This window comes from Meira miltonrushii (assembly GCF_003144205.1).
Source record: "Meira miltonrushii strain MCA 3882 unplaced genomic scaffold FA14scaffold_3, whole genome shotgun sequence".
NCBI lineage: Eukaryota > Fungi > Basidiomycota > Exobasidiomycetes > Exobasidiales > Brachybasidiaceae > Meira > Meira miltonrushii.
In genome coordinates, this window is record NW_020289945.1 from 3,183,642 (window position 1) to 3,200,037 (window position 16,396).

At 45.9% G+C, this 16,396-nt stretch overlaps 2 protein-coding genes across 2 annotated transcripts; one reads left to right on the forward strand and one right to left on the reverse strand.

Moving 5' to 3' along the window:
- Positions 1-61: 61 nt before the first annotated feature.
- FA14DRAFT_148864 (uncharacterized protein) lies at positions 62-6,608 on the reverse strand (the record flags this gene model as incomplete). Its single annotated transcript, XM_025497383.1, has 9 exons — positions 62-641; positions 831-1,042; positions 1,205-1,522; positions 1,592-2,463; positions 2,551-3,328; positions 3,506-3,944; positions 3,996-5,338; positions 5,519-5,973; positions 6,355-6,608. 9 exons carry the CDS (start codon positions 6,606-6,608, stop codon positions 129-131), a joined length of 5,184 nt encoding a protein of 1,727 aa, XP_025354756.1. The 3' UTR covers positions 62-128.
- A 6,711-nt stretch (positions 6,609-13,319) lies between these two features.
- Positions 13,320-15,957, forward strand: FA14DRAFT_124942 (regulator of G protein signaling superfamily; the record flags this gene model as incomplete). Its single annotated transcript, XM_025496674.1, has 3 exons — positions 13,320-13,355; positions 13,762-14,900; positions 15,012-15,957. 3 exons carry the CDS (start codon positions 13,320-13,322, stop codon positions 15,955-15,957), a joined length of 2,121 nt encoding a protein of 706 aa, XP_025354757.1.
- Positions 15,958-16,396: the final 439 nt, after the last annotated feature.

Consider the following 16,396-nt stretch of genomic DNA (forward strand, 5'->3'; position numbering starts at 1 on the left):
CAGCATAGTGAATTTGAAACTCTAAGATTGATCAGATTTGAGGTTGGCTTTCAGGTCGATGATGAGATATAAAATGCGATTGATAAAAATAATACAATTAATAAAAGAAATAATTCTTGTCAAATAAATTACGATGATCTTTGCGTCATTGGCATAAAGCCAAATCTAGGCAAGATGTTGCAAACATCCGTCTTGTCGATCGGCTTTGCCATCACTGCGTCAAATACGCCTCCAGTAGATTCAAGCAAATTATCAACAGCTTGAGAAGTTTGTTGAGAAAGCGTGCCTGCTCCTGAAAAAGATGCAAGTGCAACGATTGGCGTGATTGCGTTGATGTTTCGTGTTGATTTGATCATCTTTGCAACATCTTGTCCCGAAACGATCGGAAGTGTAACATCCACGAACAAAACCGAATATTTCGTTTCTCCCATTGCCATTCGCAATGCTTCGGCTCCATTACGTACAGTAGTTGAATTGCAACCTAACTTTGTCAAAATTCCTTGTAGCATTCTGGCAGAAATTGGATTATCTTCTGCGATCATACAATGAATCTCTTCTACCTCTTTGTTCGTAGTAGAGCTTAAACCATTTCCAAGGGCCAAAGGAGCGGTTGCAATCGCTGGCGAATTGGTATTGGAAGACTGGTTTGCACCGGATAAACCCAAACTTCCGCCTGAACCGCTTCCTCTTGTAATCGCAGGATACTCATCCGAAGAAGTAGGAGCTGTTCCTGGACTTGCTTTATTGGATCCTTCGGCGGTGACATCAGGAAGAACGTTTGAAGGAACTTGCAGCTGCCATGGAAGTACAGGTCGCTCTGATTGTGCAACACTTCCGCTTTGACCCATAGATGGTATTGCTTGACGAGATCCAGCACTGTTTCCGCTCGTGCTAGTTGAAGTTGTGCGCAATCTTGTTGGAAGGGAAGTTCTGCGAAGATCTTCTTCGTTCTGCGTATTTGCAAATTGTGATCTCTTGCGTTCCATCATGCTGGTCAACGGACCTGTAGCACTGCTTCCGCTTATACTTCCCATTGGTGATCCTGATAAGCCTGCATTGGATGACATTTCTGAAGGTCTTCTTCGGTGTGGATTGTGAATGCCAGCAGAAGCACTGCCCATATATCCGCTACCACTGACAAGATTTTGCATATGATATGATGCAGTATTTCCACCTGCACTGCCCAAAATGAAAGGTGCACCACTTGGTGAAGTCGGCGCAGTACTTTTACTGGGAACAGAACTTTGACTTGAAATACTTGTTGTTGGACTTGGAGGACCTGCTGGCATCCAAACTGCTGATCCACGATGAGAAGATGGTGTGACCACTTTTCCAGAAATACTTCTATGGCGACCATGAATGAGACCGATGCCACCGCCAGGCGTTCCAGCTTGATGTTGTTCCATTGCAGCACTCATACTGTTTAATTGATCTCCACGCATCTTTTTGATCACTTCATCGTTCGCTTGCTTTAAAACAGGTAAGTTCTTGTATGAGAATGACCCAAATTCGTCCGTTTGACCTTGCGATGAATCTTTTGCGTGTTTATCTGATTTTGTTCGACTACGTGTTGGAGGTCTACTTGGCTCACTAAATCTCGCATGTCCTTCGATCGCTTTGGCAAACTCTTTCATGCCCATATTGCTGGCAGCGTACGTTTCATTTGCTTCTTTGGTTGTTGATGTATTTCCTTCTTCATTTTGGAAGTCCATAAATGCAGCTCCTCGCAAATCGAAGTAATCTGTTGATTCTGGATCGGTAATTTGAGGAACAAAGGGACCCTCCTCATCTATCAAATGGTCCCAATCAATCCCTGCAAAGAACGGATGTGCTTTGATCTCTTGTGCTCCATTTGCACCCAATCGATTTTTGCGGTCTGTACACATCAAGCGTTCCATCAAATCCCGTGCTTCAGCAGAAACTTCTACATCTTCATCGTCCCAACTGATATTGCGCGAAAGGATATTGTCAAACACTTTCTCTGGTGTACTTGCGTGGAAAGGTGGATATCCGTACAAGAATTCGTACAAGATCACACCCAATGCCCACCAATCCACCGCTGCATCATCCATGCCCAAACCCAAGATACTCTCAGGCGCAAGGTAATCCGGCGTTCCGACAAATTTTTTCAATTGAGCACCTGAACCACTGCCAATTTGACCTGTCGAGCTGCCGATCGCACCCGCACTTCCGCTGCCATGACCACCTGCGACGGTGGAAGCAAAAGGATTCTTTGGACTATCGAGCAAAGTTGCCGATGGAATCTGACGTGGAGCAGAGGTAGTTGCGGAGCTTAATGCTTGGCTATAAGTCAGCACACCTTCTGAACCGCTCGAATCACTAGCATCAGTAGATGCACTCATGATACGACCGCGAGGATGAGTAGGCGTGCCAACATAGAATGGTTGAGATCCGATCAAATAAGGAGTATCAGGAATAGAACCTACTCTTCCCGATGGTATTCTTGCAGAAAGAGGACTATATGCCATTGATCCTGCGGCGCCTTGGCTTTGGACAGAGCTGATCGAATCCTTCTTCCCATGTTGCCACGATGAAGGTGGGGTACTTCCTGTTCCTGACACTGATCCACGGCCAGTATGTGAGCCAGCTGCATGTGAGGGTGCTTGCATCTGTTGACGATTTTGACGTCCAAGCAGACCAATTTTCGAAAGACCAAAGTCTGTTAGCTTCAAATGTCCTTTTTGATCGATCAAGAGATTATCAGGTTTCATATCACGATGAACAACACCTTGTGCGTGCAGCATTTCCAATCCATTCACCACTTCTGCAACAAATTGACGAGTCCAGTCTTCTGACAGCGTTCCCAATGCTTTGACCAAATTGGCTAAATCTCCACCGGGAAGGTATTCCATGACCAAGAACAGACTCTCTGAAGATTGGAAGGTAAAGAAGAGCTTGACGACAAAAGGTGATTGTGTCTGAGTCATCAAAATCATCCTTTCTGCTTTGACATTGGTGATTTGATTCTTGGCAATCATATCGCTCTTCTTCAATACCTTTATTGCAAAGTAATCGCCAGTCGTTCGCTTGCGAGTCAAGAATACTGATCCAAAAGCACCTTTACTGATCGGTTTGATAATATCGAAATCTTTGATGCTAGATGCTGTTGGACGAGAAGAAGGTGCCATTGGTGGAATTCGAGGTGAGATTGGCATACCACCTGCGCTTGCACTCAAATGCGGGCTGTGTGCCCCCATTGCTCGTAGGGAATGTGATACTCGACGATCCTTCACAGTTCGTAAGGGAATGGTCATCTCCTTTGGCGAATGACGAGGTGAAAGAGGAGGCGTTTGAAGGTATGTTCTTTCTCCGGACATGATTGATTCACGTCGCGAGTGAGGCGCGATCAGAGCCGAGGGTGAGCCTGGTCCTGTATTGCTACCACTTCCACCATCTGTGCCCGTAGTTCCTGCTCCTGTTCCTGTACTGGCAGCATCACCACCACTAGATGAAGAGACGGCAGATGTATCACGTTGCATTTGACGAATACGGGGAGCAATGTTTGCCTTTGTTGGAATCGGGATAGGACGGAGGACGGATCCTCCCATTGATGTCTCAACGGCAGGAATATCTTCTTCCCTACCCAACTCGTCACCGCGTGCTGAGAGTGTGGTAGAGCCCGGAACGGCAGCATCATCGTATTGTTCGAGCAGAACAGCAGACGCATCACCATCCATATCATCTAGATCATCTTCTTGTCCTGCAGAGCCTGAAGGAGCGCTTCCAGCCGTAGACTTTGGTGCAGATGACGAATGAGCTGTCATTGGTACGTCAACAGAATTGACACCTGATGCAACATTTTCTTGTTGGTTGACATCAGAATGTGAGATTGTTGAAGAAGAATGATGCTGCTCTTCAGAGTCATCTTGTGATTTTCGTGCTCCTGCGAGAGATTCATCTTCCTCTGCAAAGTCAGCAGTGATCTCTTCAGCGTCCATTGTTGTTCCTTGCAATTCAGCCAAAGCCTCTTCAACACGTTGCTCCCATTCCATTCTGACAGTTTCCACGTACACAATCGTATTCAACATTCGGTTCACTGCACTGAGCTTTCTGCGCATTGCAGCATCCACATCAGCGATTAGAAGATCAAAGGCTGCATCTTCTGACGGCAAAGAAACCATCTTCCAATTGCGGACTTGAACGATTTTGCTTTCTGAATCGGGTGACAATAATCTTTGCTTCTCTATCGAGTCTGCATCATCTTTTGTGGCCGGAGTGGAAATCGTACCTGCAATACGCAAAATGTCGATTAAAGCATTCAAAGCTCTCAAATGAGCCTTTCGAACAGCAGCCGGGTTTGGATGTCGCGGTGAAAGTGATCGATTAGCAACTTCAAGGGCTGTCGGAGGAAGTGTGGAAGCGGCAGGCGTCGAAAGAGGAATCGAACGATATTCGATGACTTCTTCACTTGCCTCGATTTGTGTAACGATACCTCGCGCAGATCGGCGTAAATCGGCCAAGATTTCGTTGCTTTCAGAGATTTCCATTTCCAATCTGTGGATCTCATTGCAAATTTCTGAATGCTTCTCGAAAAACCACGTTGGTACGTCACGCTCGCAAATTCGACACAACAATGGCTCCGTTGACAAAAATGGATGCTGTTGTCCGGCTGTATCAAACGTACTTGTTCCTGCTGCGACCGAGAGATCTCCAACACCTGCCGTTGAAGGCTTCTGTGGACCTAAAGCTTCTTCAGGTTCAGGCGGTCCTGTTGGCTTGAAAACCCACATGGTATGTGATGATGAGCCGCTTTGACGATCTTGCATCAACATTCCTTTACCTTCCATCTCTTGGTAATAGCGAGTGACACCATCCGAGTCAGGAATGATGGACGGGTGGACCAACAAACGGAAAGCAGCTTCAACTGTGCGCGAGTCATCCACCTGCAATTGTTGCGTGGCTTCCGCAAACGTTTGTGCATCACCAGGAGCAAGAACTTCTTCGATTGGACGATCGAATAATTCAGCTGGATCAGAACCCAAGACGGTTTGCCAAGCAGGACTTAGATACAAGAACCTTTCTCCATCCAAACTCAATTCCATCAAGATGTTTTGACTCTCCTTCACGGATGATGGCAAAGCTGCGGCTGTTGATGTATTTGCAGCCAAATCAACATCAGAATTCTTCAAATCGTCAGCTTTGACTAAGTCACCATTCTCATCCTCATCATCAAGCGCAGAAGCCAAGATAGGTGTTGACGAATGTGTCGAACGTAAACTGTCGATGTGTTCACCAAATGTTGCTTTACGATCTGCAGGTTCGATTGCTGGCGAATTGGTAGCACTGCTTTGTTGTGAGGGTGTTCGATTGGCATTCGCTTGTGCAAGAGCGGCGCTGCGGATAACACGCATTGGACTACTGCTTACCAAACTTCTTGCAAGTGACGTATTCGTTGATGGTAAAGGATCATTGTAGTCCGATGTAGATGCACCATCGGCAGCAGAAGAAGACGCACCACCTTCTGCAAGCTGCTGATATGTCGGTTGTTGTGAAGAACCCATGAAGAATTTGATTGGCTTTTGATCATTCTCATCGCCATCTTCTGCGAAATTCCAAAAGCCCCGTTCGGCCTCCCACCATTCAACAACACGACTCAATCCAGCAACAGCCAATAACAATTGCACGTACCAGCCACGACCAGGCCAAAGTGGATTCTCTTCCCATGCTCGTCCGACATCTTGTACGCTAGAAATGATTTCTCTGCAAGCACCCGTTCTAGAAGTCAAGTTGTGAATAGTTGTATCAAGCACATCCATGGCAATACTAACGAGGTCTTGCAATGGAACGATGAAAGGATCCAATGGTGCATCATCCGGCGGTAAAGGTCTCATACGACGCGCAGGAGAATATTGGGGAGATTCGGCACCATACAAATTTGCTGTTTGTCCTCCAGCTGCGCCTGGCATTGGTGAATGTGACCTAGAAGTTGACGTTGAGGTCAATTCCCGGGATCTGTTCCGATTGTTATTGCGAGACATACTCCTGATCATACCGGATGGTGTACGCTGTGGCGGAGGTGGTAGAGAATACTCGCTCTTGTTTGCTGCATTGGCACTTGTTGATGGCTGGCGGGAGCGTTGTGATTGGACCGGATCACCGAAATTATCCACATGTTGTGTTTCATCAGGATCAAAGAGTGGCTCGACTGTCTTATCGTTGCTTCCATTACCCTCTTCTGCCTTTAGCTCTGAGATTTTAGTGTTCACATCCGACCTTTGTGCATCATCCAGGCTGTCTTTGACGTTATCGTGAAGTAAGAGAGCATCATCATCTCTACCAACTTCATCTCCTTGCCTTTCGATTTCAATGTTCTCCAAAGCTCTTCTAGTGGACTCTATCTCGTCTTGCTCATCTTGTTGCTGCTGTAAAACCTTCATTTGTTGTTCTTGTATACCTTCTTCAACAAAGGCATTGATTGCCATGATGATCTTACGCAGCTCACGATCGCAATTTTCTTTGGACAAGGCCAATCGATGATGGATATGACGTCTGATCGAATCAATCGTGATATCTTTGTCCGTATCAGATGGTCTTCTACCTTCGCCTGCGACGCTGTCACGTAATTTCGACCTACCACGCTGATTCATAAAAGAAGTAGAGGATGCTGGGCCTGGTGCAATACCTGAAGGAGAGCTAGCGGCACCGGCTGAACCTCCATTGCTGTTTGATTGCGGTGATCCAAGTGAACGCCCACTCTTTGGTTTCCATGCATCTGATAATCCGCTAGATTTAGGAGATCCAGTCAATTGCGGCTCTCTGTAGGACGGAGAAGACTTTGAAGATGCAAGTTGATTCTGAGGTACAGCCATTTCTCCACTGCCGCCAGAGCTTTGCGTTGCAGATGTCATCTTACCAAATGGACCGGCATCGAACGTACTCAAGCCATGCTCGAGATGGAGTGACAATTTGGGACCTTTGCGTGGTCTTCCCTGAGCAGAATTTAGACCGATTTCATCATCATTGCTCGCCGTCTCAGAACGGTCTTGATCAGATGTCAAAGGTTCAACATTTGCAACGGTTGTATCCGACTTACGATCTTGACTTTGTTCTGCATGCATAGGAATAGGAGCTTGTTGAGCGGTATCGACAGATGAACGATCGGAGCGCAAAGGTTGTTGATCAACTGAAGATTCAGGACTGGCCACTATTTCTGCATTGCCATTTTCACCTTTCTTCAGTGGTTTCAAATTTTGAGCGGAAGAAGATGCACGAAGAGTATGAACCGACTTTGCTTCTGAAGCTTGTCTGTGGGTTTGCGATCGAATATGACCCGGTCCAAATCCACTTTCACCAAACATAGATCTGACATGCTGGATATCCGCGCCACCTTGGAAGCCAGCTCCTTTGTGCGCTTCATCGGGACTCTTTCGATCTTTCACGTCCATCCTACTCATATCTCTAGTCATATCGCCCATGCCAGCAGCGATAGAAGCACGCATAGACTGCCTCGAATGAGCTGGCGCGGATGCAGGCGGTGCATTGGACGCCCCAACAAATCCTGATTTGACTGCACCCCACCAAGCCTCAATCTTGCTACCCAAAAGCTTCTTGCGTCTACCACCGGCAGTATTGCCAAAGCCAGATTGACTAGCAGAAGAGAATTGAGAACCTGAACTTCCGATCCGACTGGTGATAGGACTGAGCGATAATGTTCGTCCTTTATCTCCTGTCATCATTGTACTTGAGCGTCTACCTAATGATGCAGAGTGTACAGCCAAAGAACGTTCGTCCCCCTTGAAATCGCCAGAACGATTTCCGGATGAAGATGAAGGCAGAAAAGCCGAATTTGGCGAAAGTGTTGCTGACCATGATCTAGTACCGTCGGCAAATTGATTCGATCGAATTGGCAATTCGCTCGGTCTTCTTTTGGGCAAACGCTTTCCATCGCCATAGTCTAGATTGGATGCTAGACTCTTAGAAAGAGTCAAAGGCGCAAACGACTTCTCATCTCGTTCTTTGGAAAAGCTTTGCGATGCTTGCATTTGACGAGGTGAAATGGAATCAGCCGAACTTTTCACATTTACAGGGCTAGAAAGTCCTGCCTTTTTCACTTCACTTCGTGCACCTTCATCGGCAGCAGTTTCTTCTTTTTCCACACGTAATTTTGCCTCTTTCATCCTTCGGTATTCGTCTAACCAATCAACCCATTCGATTTCACGTCCTGATTCGTCACTCAAATTATCTTTTTGATCCGACAAAGAGCCGACAGGTGAGACGTTGGGTGTAGCGGCAACTTTTGTTTGCGATTCACTTCCATCTTTGATCGCTTTGGCATCGTTACTTCGGTCTGCACCTTCTGTGAACAGAGCATATCCAGGTAAACGTTGCTGTGATTGAGAGGAGGAGCCGGCTTTCCACTTTTGCATCTTTGCATTTCTTGATTGAATGATAATACGTGCATATTCATCAATCCCTTGCGGTGTTTGAACTGTGCTTAGCCTGCGCGTGCTTGCATCGCCACGTTTTCCCCTTCCACGTATAGAGGTAGCATGGTTCAAAGATGATCTTCCTCTGAACGAATCAGCTCCATCTCGACGATTTGAAGATGGTAGTGAAGAACCATCAATATCGTCATTTTGCACTGTAGCTGCACGATCCCTTTGCTTATCCGTATTAGAAGTGCTTCCTTCACCTGTAGATGAAGGTGGATAAAGCATACTCTGTCGCATCAATGGCGACGCTTGCGGTGAGTAATTTACAGCTGGCAAAGCAGAAACAGGTCCAACAGCAGCATGTCGACGGTCAAAAGAAGGAATCTGGACAGAAAGTTTGTTTGGCGCATCTTCTTCCTTGGGATAGAATAAACTTTCACTCATTCCATCTACATTTGGTCGCCAAACAACGGGTGAATTGCGCCCGGAAGTAGAAGTCGAAGAAATGATTGCCGAATCGTGATAAGACATAGGTGAAGTACTCCTTCCACTGTTTGGATTTAAGCTGAAGGCTTGATCCGGAATCTGCAAATGTGAATCATTACTATTTGAGCCCATTCCAATACCTAATCCATGACCAGTATTGTTGTAATTGGTTTGACCTTGTGTCTTCTCTTGATGCAAATTTTCGTTAAAGGGATGATCAAGTGTCCTGGGAGACATATGCTCTGCCATTGAAAGACCAGAAGTTGTTTGACTCCGCACACGAGATCGCACGTAATCTGGAGGAACTTGTGAAGACGTTGACGTTCTATGACGCTTTCCCTGCGAGGAAGATTGAACAGACTCCTGATCTCCTTCTGCATCAGGCGCAACAGCGTAAGAAGGATAGCTGGTCGCCAAAGCACGAGTGTCTGCCCCAACCGTTAATAACTCCCCACGACGGCTAACAACACGTAATGTTCCACTTGGCGTCGACGGGACCGAATGTTGGCCGGCGAAAGAAGCTGAAAATGGTACGGAAGAAGTCAAATTGGACGATGCACTGAACGAGCCAGTCATCGAAGCGGGAGGTAGAGCGGAAGAAGACTGTTGATTTTGCTCGTGCAACTGACGAATCTTGGCACTTTCCGCCAAGAGAGAACTTCCAGGAATCTCTGCATCTCCAGCACGAATTGCTGCCACAAGATCCGGATCAACACCATCCGGCCCTCCAATGGATGTTGCCAATTCTCCGAGAAGTGAACCACCCAATGAACGTGCTCTACGATGAATACTGGAAGTAGAAGCGGACGTGTTTGATCGTACGCGATATTGAGGAGTTTCTTGCGTGCCGTATTGTTGATCATGACTTTGGGCTTGCTGCTTTGGTGTAGCATTGCTCAAAGCAGCAAATGAAAGATTTGGGCTGTTCGCTGTCTGAGCGTTTGGAGTTACGTGGCTGTATCCGGTTGAGCCTGTAGATGAACCAGACGCAGAACGAACGCTTCCATCTTCACTTGTCGCTTCTGATACCCGTCTACTGCCACTTATACTGAGATTATTCGATGCACTTCCACCTCGGCCACGTTGCAGCAGAGCACGAACTTGCTTTGGACCTCCTTCTCCTCCTTCAGGTAATCGAATTGAACTGGAGCTCACGCTGGATCCATGTCCGCTAGATTGTCCGCTACTCTTTCTTGGAATCGTTAAAGGTGGGCCCATAGTTGTTGAAGAGGAAGATGCATGACCTGATTTACGCGCCGACAATTTTGGTGAGACGGCAGGACTGCTACTGTCTGTGTCCAATTTGGGGCTCTTTTTCGTTCTTGAGCTCTCTGCGATTGGATGAGTTGGATGATTCTCCTCCTTGATAGGATCCTCTTTTTGAATTACCTCTGCCGTTCCTTTGGATACTGTTCCGCGGGTCGAAGATGAATCAAAGCTACTCGATTCACCTTCAGCCTTTTGTACTCCAGATGATTCCAAATCGAAATCATCAGCTGCTTCGGTGGGCAGCAAAGGAGCATATGCTAATGGACTGGAGAAGGACGGAGCTGTATCGAACAAACTTCGGCCATGCTTTGCAGTAGTTGGGCTTGGAGATCCGATGGCGTGGTGAGGAACGTTGAGTGGGACTGCTAGCGAATTGTTTGGATCTGCTGCTGCTGTATGACCGCTAGTGCTGCTATTCGAGCTGCTACTGCTGCCACTTCCTGCTCCTGCTTCCATGCTAATGGAAGACGCATGTCTTGAAGACGATCCTACATAATTTGGTGCAATTCCGCCTCGTTCGCGGAACAGCTGTTTGACATGCTGCGTTGGTACGGAGGTTGACGATTCCGGACGACCAATGCTTTCCAAACGTGCAAACAGTGAAGGAGAGCCTGATGTTGGACCGGATGCTTGAGCAACGGTAGTGCTTGCGTCACTAAATGCATCATCCGTATCGATGTCAAAGATTCCTGCTGTAGAGGAGGATCGATGAGTTTTGCGTCTACCCATAACAGGATCGTTCATTCCGTCATCTGGCGATAAGAATGAAGACTGTTCATTTCCCGTTCTGTTCTGCGAGAGAGCTGGATAACGCATGTTCTCATTGGAACTTGATTTGAATTCTGATCGAGATAGGATTCGCCTTTGCGTGCTTTGCGATGGATGAGCTCGATTTGGTGAAGATGATAATTTGCCGCCACTTCTTTGTTGTACGCTATCTCCGGACAATTCATCTGCACTCCATGCTGTCGAAGGTGAAGAAGTTTTTGGCGTTCTTTGATCAGACTGAGTTGTCTGACCTCTAGGCGGTGTTGAGGGCGGCGACATGACGTGATGAGATGATGGATTAAACGGTTAGATTTGTAGCGTCATTCCTCAATACAATGTCAATCGGCACCAATTTAGCGAATCGCAATCGAAACACGTAAGGCCAGCAGAAGCCAAACAGTATCGGATTAGGTTTCAAAGGCACTGCATCTGATAAGTGATCCGATTAGGAAATGACAGGTGATGATCGTTGTGAGAAGAAGAGTTACTAGTCCTACAACCGAAAGTTGGACTCCTGAAATGATCGAATGTATGCTGAATGCAATTCCACCTCAAGGAGGTTGTCTTTGGCAAAGAAAGGTATCGAGCCTTGCACTTGTTTTGAGATAACGCTCCCTTTGAATCTGCCACTGAATATTGCTCCTTGTACTTTCCCTTTAATCGTCACTTCAAAAGTCTTTGGTGGTCACGATGACTATAACGTGTGATTGCAATATGAAGAGGTATAAAAAAGTTATTTGCAATTGTAGGTGGCCTATCGGATAAGCGTGTTCAAAGTTGACTTTGGTCAGATAGCCTGTGTGAATCATCTTTTGTGAAGGGGGGGCAGGGGGAGTGAAATGCATGCAGCTTAAAGACGCAAAGATGCCCGCCTGCACGCACTTTAACCAAAGTCTGAACGCGTCCAATTTGTGCATATCTTTCTTGCCTTTGCTATGTGTGGTGGTGCACCCGGCGCCGGCACATGAAAGGGAACAACTAGAGAGGATGGGCAAAAGTCTGGCTTTTGTTTTTAGCCTCAAATGCAAAAGAAGGGGAGACTATAAAAATAAGCTCCATTTCGGCTTATGACGCGTAACCCGTTTGATTAATGCATGTAACAACACACACAAGGCGGCTCACCTTCTTTTGACAGGTGCCTGGTTTGCTTTCGTGGCGTTTGGCCTGTCGAGTGACAAGCCAGCCATCTCTCCGGCAAATGGTGGAAGGTGGGATGTCATACACATGGAGTCATTGAACACATAACACAATTGACAATCACAACAAGGCTAAAAATTACGTGAGTGATCTTGGCATACGCTCTGACTTTGTTGAGCTCGCATTTCCGAATTGAACAAAGTTTATGCACCTCACGCCTTGACATAACACTAAAATCTGATTTTTATAATACTTTTAGCCCGCTTATGTGCGCAAGCGCGGTAGAACTTCGCACGGCTTCGCAAGTTATTCCTTCTCCAGTTTTAACATAAACCCAAACATTCTTCTCGGACTGATCTTCTGATTCAATACCACATCATCACTATTCGGGTCACCAAATCGTTTCATCAGAATAGGTTAACAACAAAGACTTTCGGGTAAAAATTATTCTATCAAGGGAATTTTTTAAGGATTTGTGGCTACTGTATATCGCATATACAGACAAACAAAGGTAAGCAGTTGAGAAAAGTGCTGATTGGATTTGATGGGTCAAAGGGGAAGGGAGCAGGCTTTTCTCTCTGGACGCAATGACACTTCGAAAGCCTACCTCGAACAAAGGTGTACAACCATGCTGGATTGTCTCCTATTTTGCATTGATGCCTGCAGAAATTGGGTCCAATTTAACGCTTGGGCCTCTTGCAAGAAAAGAGTTTGTGACAGCTCTCGTGAAGGATCAACGAATGAGCAAAAGGAGGAGATCAAAGCAAAAAGGATTTAGCAGCGAAACAAGAGATGCTTTTATGCAGGCAATCTTGCAACACAGGAACGCTGCTGGCACGTATTAGGACGTTTGAAAGTGTCGATGTCCAGCCTTTAATTGAACGGATCTCGTTCTTACCGCTCTTCTTAAGGAGTTTCCTTGTACTTGGTGACGAAGTGCTTACTGACTGTACTTCTATCTTATCTCGACCATCCATCCCTACTCTTCGTCTTGTCCCAATGCCAGATTTAAATCGGAAATCCAGTGCATCTCTTTCTGGAAGCAAACAGAAATCAAACAGCGCTTCCCACCTTCACATCAAAGCTTTCACAGATCGCAGCTCACAACGATATACACCTCAACACTCCAAACAATCTGCATCTGATTCAACATCAACATTACAAAATACAAGTGCAGAGATGGCTGCACCAGGCAGTAGTGGAAGCCAATTAGGCATGCCACTAGAACAAGGCAATCGTACAACACAATCTACAACAAGTAGGATGATGAAAACTACCCGTAGAGGTCGTCCGTTTGCAAAGGTAAGTGGAATGAGCACGATGATGATTTTGTATTGTTTCGCTTCCTTGACCCGTGGAGCTCCAACGTTTCTTTTCGGGCTACGTTTTCAAGAAGCGCCAAAGAAAACGAAATGAATTTGCGGCTTCCGTTGAAATTATTAAGGCGTATTCGTGGCACTCTTTGGCTTTGAAAAAAGGCAAATTGTTTGGTTACTGCCATTGATCGTCGCCCTGTTCCATTTTGATGCGCCCTTGATTGGTGATGTAGATCGATTCTGAGATTTCATCACTGAAGGAGTTATATATCGTGCATTGCATACTCAATTTCTTTCCCTTTCCCACACTCTAAAACTATTCAATAATCATGACGATCCCAAGCGGCCACTTTTCCATGTTTACAATTCTGACCAACTCTCCTTGCCTACAGGATACACATGATCTTTTTGCAACTTTGATTGTTTCACTGCAACTAACGACACATCGACATCTATTCAAATCATATCCTAATTCCTTCACCACCGATGAAGCTGCAGAGAATCTATCTGCCCTCAAGTTTTCCCAGTCGAATCGGGCACCGGATCCAAAAGAACCATCTCGGGTTATCACGACTACAACCACAACTACCTTCAGCATGAGTCGTGATATGGCAAAAGGTATTTGTCAACATTTCATGGATGCTAGGCTGATCGAGAATGCTGCTGATCTGGCCAGTACGGTCTTCAAAGATAAAGGAATCTACATGATCACGCCAAAAGGATTGCATATACTAGAACGTTTCATCACCAAGAACGGTATCAATGGAGAACATTTGGTGCAGGTATTTTCGACCCAGCCGATTTGCATGAAGTTGCTACACCTTGAAAGGCGGACGCATGATGATGAATTATTGATCAATCGAGCTGTCTTGGAAGTGATCTTTAGAAGATTTGCAGGACGTCAACCGAACCAAAGAGCTGGAGATAATGCGGATCTCGATCGTACTATGGGTATCGAAGTACAAGACGTATCGGAAAAGGCAAAAGGAGGAAGAGGGACATTGACAATCAAGCATACATTCACTGCTCTCTCAGCTCTTGAATGGCTTTGCGATTTTACCACAATTTGCGGACGAGATGAAGCAGCGGAGATGGCAGCACACTTTGTTCGACTCAAGTTTATGGAGCTTGTACAGGACAAGAGCAGCCGCAAAGAGAATGAAGGCGAAGGCGTGATTCAAGTTCAAGGCGATGATGGAGTAGGAGGAATATCTCAGGGTGAATTCAGATGTCACTTCAAAGTCATCTACGGAATGACGGATTGGGGACGAAGCGTGGCAAGATGGCCTGGCTATAATGCAGTCGAACAAGGGCAAACGTCCAGTTTCCAAAGCAGAGATAGGGCTTCGAGCATCAATGATAGTTATGGCGCACCAGTAAGAAGTGCTGGAAGTGCTTCACCCATGACAGGAACGGATGGCAATAGAAGTTCAACGTCTTTGCCTGGCATGCGTGGTTTACCTGCCAATTCGTTCTCCCAGCCACATCAAAATATCGGAGATACAGGCTCTTCGGGCGGATATAGATCTCCGTCGACTGGTTCTTTGGCAGATGATGCAGGTGGCTTGCGAGGTGGCTTGAAGCACAAATCTTCTCAATCTGATCATCTTCGAAATGATTTCTCCAGATCTAGGCAAAACAGTGGATCGGAGAATGATTTCCCTATGCTCAATTCTCGTGACAGTAACTCAAAACGATTAAAACAGATATTGGAAGAACCGGCATTACGATCAATCTTTCGTGATTTCCTGAAGCAAAACTTTTGTGAAGAAAACTTGAGCTTTTGGCTGGACGTACAAGATTTCAAAAGGAGGTTCAATACGACGAGTAGTGCCGTTGCTGTTCGAGGACCAGAAGGTTCAGCAGGATCAGCACGTGGAGAGGGTGGAAAAGGTGGCATGGGCGGTGCAATTCGTAAATTAGGCGGAAAAGGTTCTAATCATGCAATCAATCAAGACAGTTCAGGATGGTCTGCAATGGAAAAACATCAACAAGATTTGATCGCAATGGCTTTCGTGATATACAATACATATCTTGCTCCTGGCTCTACGTGTGAGCTTAACGTCGAACATAATATGCGAACCGAATTGGTGACTTATATGACAAAGATTATTCATGATGCAAAAAGTGGCGCAGGTTTGAATCAAGTTAGTGCAAAAGACGTTCATCGTAATTCATCGGATGCATCAGGAAATTTGGAAGAAAGAAGGAGAGCAGTCTTTGCTGCAATGCCAAGAGCTCCTTTACATGCATCTCAACTGCAAACCATGGTTCGAATGTACGAACGTATTCAGGATCACATTTTCCGATTAATGGCAACCGATTCCGTTCCACGTTTCATCAAAGATCCTAAATTCTTGAACTTGGTTCACAGTGTAGAAGAATATGCTGAAGCATTGGAAGCCGGAAAAGTTGATCCTTCAATCAATGCAGGACCTGGATTGGGTAAATCGGTTGTGGATGCGATGGAATTAGGAACGAAAAATCATCGGGGTCACGAACATGAAGTAGATTTGATCGAAGCATTGCAAGATACCTCCTTCGATCAACAAAGAGGAATGAGAAATAATTTGTCAAACAGACATTGATGTAGTAATGTTGCCTTTTTTTGTGAATGTCAATAAAAAATGAATTTTGTATCATATGTCGAGAAGTACCATACCGCGAAAAGCGCAAGGAGTCATTCCAAGGTGAGGCGATGGTGGTGGCAACGTGAGGGGGAAAATTGCAAATCTGCCAGCGAAGCTATGCTGCAAACATTCTCACCGTACTTTCTGTGACTATGCATTGGCCATGTGATGTGTCAGAGGTGGGCTTCTCATCACTGTAATTCTGGAAATTATCTGGGCCGTATGTTTTATCACAATCGAGTTCATCTATCACCAAGGGTAATTCATGCTAAAGTCAGTAGGGAAGGAGACGTCAGCATCCTCTCCTTACTCCGCAATTATCATCCTCTTATTCATCCGCCATTATCATTCTCCTCCCTCTTCTCACTCCTCCCTCTTCTCACTCCTCCCTCTTCTC